General features: G+C 34.4%; 1 protein-coding gene across 1 annotated transcript; it reads right to left on the bottom strand.

Annotated features, from left to right (window-relative positions):
* Nucleotides 1-303: 303 nt before the first annotated feature.
* LOC104210908 (cytochrome P450 704B1) lies at nt 304-3,800 on the bottom strand. Its single transcript, XM_009759868.2, has 6 exons — nt 3,452-3,800; nt 2,666-2,881; nt 2,307-2,594; nt 1,833-2,219; nt 1,537-1,737; nt 304-986 (listed from the first exon to the last, which is right to left on the bottom strand). Exons 1-6 carry the CDS (start codon nt 3,725-3,727, stop codon nt 795-797), a joined length of 1,560 nt encoding a protein of 519 aa, XP_009758170.1. The 5' UTR covers nt 3,728-3,800; the 3' UTR covers nt 304-794.
* Between the last annotated feature and the right edge of the window lie 4,371 nt (nt 3,801-8,171).

Here is an 8,171-nt window from a genome sequence, read left to right as displayed (position 1 = left end):
ACCAGAGGCGGACCTACATTGTGAGTTGAGGGTTCACGGGACCCGTTAGCCTCGACAAATATTCTGTATATTTATGTTATATATATCTGTACATATGCAGATGAAATCCTTAAATATTGCCCCCAACCACTAAAGTACTGACTGGCGAAGTGTTTTGCTTGGGTGCACAAGTACTCTTCTTTGCTGAATGTTGTGGGGTCGAATCCCACCTTCTGCCTCTCCTCCTCCTTTCTAATTTTTCTTAATTGCTTTATTTTTCATATTTTTTTAATTCAATTATAGTTTAATACAAACACATAACAATCAACTTCATTAATTTTTCTTTTTCAAATCCTTCATTTAAAATTGAAAGCCTCAAATTATAACTTATCGCTCCACAAGTAGAAAAATATTCTTCTGCCACAACCTTCTTCAACAATTACTTTGACTCCGACTCAATAATAGCAACTAAGAGTTTGAGACTCTTCTTCGGTTCTTTAACTATTAACATACCTTTAATCTCGATTTCTTGAGTAAGTTTTGATAATTTAAAGTCGGAACGCCATTTTGATCACCGTCCCCCTTTTTATTAATAAACTAGAAATTTAAAGTGTGAAACATGCTTAATCAAATACCTTCTTTTCCAATAACATCCATTTTGCGAAGAAATTTCTCTCTATTCGGTGTTTTTTTCTTTAGAACTTCTTTTCCCGTTTATGCTTGAATAATAGGTCATTATAATCATTAAGTTCTCAAAGAGTTGTACGCCAAATTTTATCGCTAGTCATTAGTATATAATGGTGCTCCCGTCATGCTCAAATCCTGGGTCCGCCTCTGACTGAAACTGTAAGCTTTAGTCCATGTGCCATTGATAAAATGGTCATCATCCTGTACATCACTTGATGCCCTGGCACCAACTTGAATTTATAGAATCGACACAAAATTGCAAGTGCCATCTTCATCTGAAGATATGCTGAGTCTTTTCCAAGGCATATTCTTGGCCCTCCCTACAAAATCATGACAACGAATGTGATATTCAAATAGATCATGCATTGTGCAGCTTTAGATTGCTAGTATATATAAACAAATTTTCATGCAAAATATCGTTCTATATTCTGTTTTATACTGTTAGAATTTTGGAATTACGTTAATTAGTTGTTGCCTGAACGGATAATGACGTTGCCCAAGTGGTGGATTAAATAAGAGGTTTGATTAATATTTTATAGTATGTGTGGACCCAATAACTATTAGTGAGATGGGTAGCCACTCTCTACAAATAGAGGTCAACCCCCCTTTCCCCAGCTATTAGAAAACCCTAGCATATTTGTTCTTAAATACGTTGTGTAGTGGTTGACTCACATCAGTTTAGTTCTCTCCGGATTATGAGAGTGTGATAGCTATTGGACGATGGAAGCTGGTCTCAAACTTAACTATCGTTTGCTATTGCTATTGAATCAACGGAGTTGAACGGTATGTATATCTAACCCCAACTCAAATTATGTTTATAATTGTATTTTAATCTCTGCTATGATCGTAGACTTAATTTATTACGTATACCTGAAAAGCAGTGAATTTGAACGGAGATGCATTTTGGAAAACTCCATCTTTGAGCCATCTATCAGGATTGAATAAAGCTGCATCAGAACCCCAGTTGTATCCCATTCTGCCCATAGAGTAAGGTACATAAGTCACCATTCCTCCAGCCTTTAACTTTGTTCCATCTGGTAATACATCATCTTCCAATATTCCTTTAGGATCCTATATATGAATAAAAATATGTGACTAGTGACCAATTGACAAGAATGTGCACATAATTTTCTCTGCTTTATGCAACAAAAATCAGGTATACTAACCTGAGGAACGGCGGGGTACAACCTAAGAGTTTCTGTAATGACAGCATGCAAGTAGTACAATTTTCCCAATGAATCATAATTAAGAAGCCCTGCAAATTGGATTGCTCTCTGATTAACTGATTCAGGATCCTCCGCGTCATAGTGATGCAACGACACATTCTCTTCTTTAGCTCGGATTTCTTCCAACGATTTCAGTTCTGCGTACAGCTTCTCTGCTACGTGTTCGTGAGTCATGATCATGTATATAGCCCAAGATAGAGTTGTTGCAGTTGTATCACGGCCCGCTATGACAAAATTCAGGACAATGTCCCTCAGGCTTTTATCAGTCATATTGTTCTCAGGGTCTTTTCCTAGCTCAATGAATCTTGATAATATGTCTTGCTTAATCTGGTTATGTTAAAAATCATAAAGACATCAGCATGCTAATTAAAAGGCTTAGTAGTTATTTAGCTAAAATCGTTCCTATGAGCTTACTTTCTCATTGGTTGGAGCTGCTTCTATCTCTGCCTTCCTTTTTCTTATGACAGAATATGTGAAATCATCAACTGTTTTAATACTCTGATCAAGGATAGCTTCTGATCCTATGTTGAGAAATTTCTTGATCCTCCACAAAGGGTCGATAAATCGCAGTGTCACGATAACATTTGCAGCATCAAATGCTTGTGCAAAGCTATTTTCTGGTAAATTGGGGTCCAATGTTCCTATTTCTACACCAAATCCCACTTTACATATTGAGTCAAGAGTCATTCTCATCAACAGATCCTGTAAAAAGAATGTGTTCTTTAGCAACAATAATAAACAATGTATTTCATGTCCAAGAGAATTCAACTTACCTGCATGTCTACTTCCTTATTGTTGAAAGAAGCTTGAATTAGAATGTTAAAGAGTTTAAGGGTATAGTCCCTAAAAACTACAGTGTTGAAATCCCTTAAGTTTTTTGAAGCAAATTCAAAGCTAGCAGTCTTCCTTTGTTTCCTCCAAAGTTCACCATCCACATTAAAGATGCCATCTCCAAGCAAAACTTCCATATATGAATGATACACTTCACCCTGCCACAAAGCAAAACCAATCATTCATTATCATGCTAGACTAAAACCATATATGTAAATGGGATAAAGAAGATATAGAATCTCGGTACAAGTGGGCCTAGAACAAATTTAGTGACTCGATGGACAGAACTGAGACAAGATGGGGGAAAGTGCGCAGACAGTCATTCTCATAGATGCTATTTAGAGATACTTATTTTGTCCTAAAAATTCTATCTTCAGGACAACTCAAGACATTAAGTAAAGAGAAGACCGCTATGAAAATACTATGGTTACCAAAGTTCTGCTCTAATACCACGTGAAAGAATCTGAACATCCAACACAAAGGTTGATCAATTGATTTAGGACATTATAAATCCGTACTGAAAGAATAACAATGTACAAACAAGAACTAATCCTTATTACACAAATAATGAGCGACAAACATATTATCTATTCAGTGCTATTTTATTTTTACAAATTTTCATTTTGGTATCCTTCCAAAGAGATTAAATCCATATTCCTAGTTCAATCGACTAAATTGACTGGATAATCATGAGAGAATTATGAAAAAAAAAAAAAAAGATCACAGACCTTTGGATAATTATCAAAGTTAGTTTTGAGAACATGTTCGACATTATCTGGATGAGCAATGTAAGTATAAGTTGTAGACCACGTTGGGACAACAACAGTTGGTGATTGAGCCAAATACTTGACCAACCAGTCATGCATTCGATCAAAATTCACCCACTGTTCTAATCCTGCCCCAATAATAGGCCAATGTATGGGACCTTTCCTGTTCCTCTGCCTCAATCCATGGATGAAAATCCATGACAAAATCAAGCAAACAAACAACGTTAATATTTCCATGATGTTGTGTTGCTGTTCATGAGCTATGAGAAATGGAAATATGGTTTAAGAGGGGTTTCTTGATCCATTGTGAAAATAGTGTTATTCTTATAGATAAGGAAGCTTAAAAGTGGTTCAGGCATAGGTTACTTGTGAACTTTCTACAAAATTGTCAACAGTCTTTGCATGCTGTGAATTGAAAATATTGCACGTTCTTTGTGTCTACAACCAAAATTATGTTACCACCGAAGGTTGTGGTGGGATGGATAAGATCCGCTGACACTTAATTAGATGTTTTGGCTTCTGATGACTTCCACAACACACCTCAATGAGAGATATGATACGGTCGTATGCAATAATAATTATCCAACTATGAGTCGGGATCGAATCCACTGGAGTTATAAAGGGTATTAAGAGTATATATTTGAAGCAAGCAAATGAGTTATCTTCTTCCATAACAAAGTTTTGTTTTCTACTTCTACTTTTACTCTAATGAATGCAAGCTAAAGGAAATAGATTAGAGATAAATATTTTTGAGGTTTTTCCAAATAGGTTAAAGGCCTAGGGCTATTACCATAACCTAGGTGTTTGCTTAATGGGATAAAGACGTTAATGTTCGTTTTGTTGATTGGGGTGTATTATAGCTCTCAGCTCTATATTACTCACTCAATATCTCTCGCTCAGAGAGTGATTTTGCCCGATTTGGTTTTCTCAAGTCCAAATGAGTATCAACCAAAACAGTTGATTGGAGCTCAAGTGGGGTTCTTACTATCTCTAGTTTCGACCATTTAATTAGGCTAATAAATATCTCAATTAGCCCAATTTCTTATTAGCTAAGTTACTAGAATAGGTCACTCTTTCTCAAGTAGAGACTAAGAGGGTGTTTGGACACTTTTTAAATTTTTAGAGTTTTTGGCAAAAAAAAAAAAGGCTACTTAAAAAAAGCTAAAAAGTGCATAAAAAGTCCAAAGCAACAAGTTGGCTGACCCCAACTTCTTTAATTTTGGCTTAAAAGCCATTTTGGTTTGACCAAAAAAATTACTCGCTTGTCCCTTATAAGTTTTTATAATACCAAAATTACCCTCAGTCAAAGAAACCCTAAAACATTGTATTTCTCCTATTTTCTTCACTTTGAAGACTACTGTTCCTCCTTTCATCTTCATCTCTGCTTCATCTTTAATTTTTCTGCGCTTTTCTTCAAGCAATCCAGTGGAAATCAATTATCGTTGTAAGTTCTTCTCGATCCTTATTGTATATTTTTGTTTGAATTCATTTGGAAAATTTTACTGATTTTTGACTATACAAATGCAAGGACGATCTTGCTTTAGGTTGTTGGCTCCTTTCATCTTCATTCCGCTTCATCATTTTAGTGTTATAGCAAAGAAAATAGTAGAATATTTGATATTTATCAAAGTTGACTCTTTTTATAAAAATGAAGAAAAATGTAGTTTAGGAGTGCTGGAGCTAAGTGCTTGATAGCCTGTTAACACCTCTGGCAAGTTGTTCATATAAGCATGTCATCAAGCACTTATATTTTTCTTAACCAAATCATCACTGCCTCGTTTTTCTTTGTTAATGCTGGCATTCTTAATACTAATGGTACTTATGTCATTGTTACAGATCCAAAGTGATCTGTAACACTTGTACTCATTGTTTTAGGTTGCTATAGGTTTAAGAGCGGCTTTGTAGTGATAACTCTGATTCGTATCCTTTACAGAATTTCTTTTTGTTTGTCAAGAACTATAGTCGACATTTCTGCATGCATTTGCTTGTAAGGTTTAGTTTTTTTTTAACCGAACCAAACTACTTAATTTTGGGAACATAATCAGAGCCAAATGGTATCATTATTAAACACTAACATGAGATAAACTCACCAGTTGGAGAGATACTACTATTTAACTAGAATGTAGAAAAAAGGTAGAAACAGAGAAAGAGGACAAAGCTTAGATATGATATCAATGGTACATATTGGAGAGTCCATAAAACCCAACAGTTATCATAATTAATCTCTTTGAAATAATTGAGTTCTTAGTTCTATCTCCCCTTTTAGGAGAAAAATAATAAAATTGTTACTTAAGATGTTTATGGATCATGCAGTTACAAAAGTACGGGTATTACTATTATGCAACTTTAGTCTTAGCTTCTTGGTTGCTTTACTTTCTTCAGATTATTTATATTCAATTATGCCGGATAATGCTAAGTGGTACGATGATACACATATTATATTTATTGAGTTGTGTGAGTAAGAGGTTAGAAAAAAAATATACCAAACACTTACTTAAATAAAGATGGGTGGAAAAGTCTTGTTGACGAGTTCTGTAAGAAGACGGGAAAAGACTATGATTCAAAAAATAAAAAATCATTGGGATTACATGAAAGGAGAATGGATACTTTTTAAGCAATTGATGAGAGGGGAGACAAGTTTAGAATGGGATGCCACAAAAAATATGATTATGGCAGATGATGATTGGTGGGACCGAAAAATAATGGTACATCTTTCACATTATTATATGTGTAATTCTTATTTTTTTTAATTGTTAATTTTATCAGTTTGATTAAAGTAGTTTTGATTTTCTCTTTTTACAGGAGAATGCAAAATATAAGAAATTTAGGAACAAAGATCTTTTGCTCATATGGTTTCGCTACGATGCATTGTTTGCTGATGTTGTTGCCACAGGAGAAAGAGCACGTTCAGCAAATCAAGAATAATCATCCGGTATTGGACTTAATCTTGATGAAGAAGGAATAAATGTTATTGATGATTGTGACAAAGAACACTTTATTCATCTTAATGATGAAATGAGCGATGAAAGTGATGATCTACAGAATATAAATTCTGTTATATTTTTAGAGTTATCACTAAAAAGATAAAAATCAACTGATGGTGTTAGCACCAGTAGTCAAGTAAGAAAGAGTAAGAAAAAAACAGTTGCAACATTAATAAAAGAGGACATACACTCTCTCATAGAGTTTATGTCTAGCAAAAGCACTACTACATCTCCTGCAGTTGACGTGACATCTATTGAGAAGTGTATTGGCACATTGGGATAAATTCCTGATATTCTAGCTGGGAGTAAAATTTACAGTTTTACTATGAATTTATTCCGCAAGAAAAATAACCGGCAGATATTTTTGGGGATGCCTACTGATGAAGCTCGCAAGTGTTGGTTAGAGTTTAATTATCAGTTATACCTCAAGGAAAATGGATAATTGATCGTTATGGTTGAGTTTTCTAGTATTCCGTGTTCTAATATTGTGGTTGTATGTGTAAACGTTATTATGGTTTTATGTGCAAACTTTATATATTTCTTCTTGTTTAGACGTTGTGATTGTATCATTAAACTTTTATTGAATTAAAGCTTTTGTTTGTTGAGCTTCTATCATTAAAATTCTGTTAAGCTTACTATTGTTAAGCTTCCCTTTACTTAATGTTTGTAAAGCTTCAGTTAAGGTTATGTTTAGAAAGATTCAGTTAACTTTATGTTTTCATTTTCAGTAAAATGGAGAGTTCGAACTCTAGTGACATAGTAGATCCTTATCCAAGTTATTCGTCAGACGATGAAGATGAAGAAGAATTGGAGGAAATACAGAGGGATCAAGATGAGAAGGAATGGACGACTTTATGTCAAATAGCAGGTAAATTGATTTTGATGTATTACAAAAAATACCTATGCAAGGAACCTTGTCATACATCTAGTCGCTCTGGAAATGTATTTATTCAAGAGATATTAAGAGGAAACGACACTCGTTGTTATGAAAATTTTTGATTGAGGAAGTCAGTGTTTGTTGATCTATCGAATGACTTAACTGAAAAGCATGGGCTTAAACCCACACGTGGAATGTCTATACACGAGATGTTAGGCATGTTCTTGATGACTTGTGCACATGGAGCTGGAAATCGATTTATACAGAAAATCTTTCAACATTCGGGAGAAACAATTCATAGACACTTTCATAGTACTTTAAAGGTCATTTGTGAACTTGCAAGAGATATAATTATACCACATCAAAATTATAATGATGGCGCAGGAGCTCACAAGCCATGTAATGGTCAATATCTCCCTTTATTTAGGGTAACAAATATTTTTACATAATTCTTTTTTATTAAACGTATAACTTAACTTTTATAAGTATTACTAACTTAAGTTAAATTTATACATGTAAATGTGTGTAGGATTGTATTGGTGCACTTGATGGCACACATGTTAAAGCAAGATTACCGCAAGGTCAAGAGATACCATATATTGGACGTAAAGGTTATCCGACTCAAATATTCTTGTTGCCGTAGATTTTAATATGTGTTTTATATTTGCATGGGCTGGGTGGGAAGGAGCAGCTCACGATAGTCGTATATTTGGTGTGACCCTTCGTAGATCAGAATTCAACTTTCCACGTCTAATTGGAAATAAGTATTATCTAGTTGATGCAGGATATCCGCATATGAAGGGATATATGGCTACATACA

Source organism: Nicotiana sylvestris, chromosome 11 (assembly GCF_000393655.2).
Source record: "Nicotiana sylvestris chromosome 11, ASM39365v2, whole genome shotgun sequence".
NCBI classification, from domain to species: domain Eukaryota; kingdom Viridiplantae; phylum Streptophyta; class Magnoliopsida; order Solanales; family Solanaceae; genus Nicotiana; species Nicotiana sylvestris.
The sequence above is the reverse complement of the archived record's forward strand: the minus strand, read 5'-3'. Positions and strand labels throughout refer to the sequence as shown.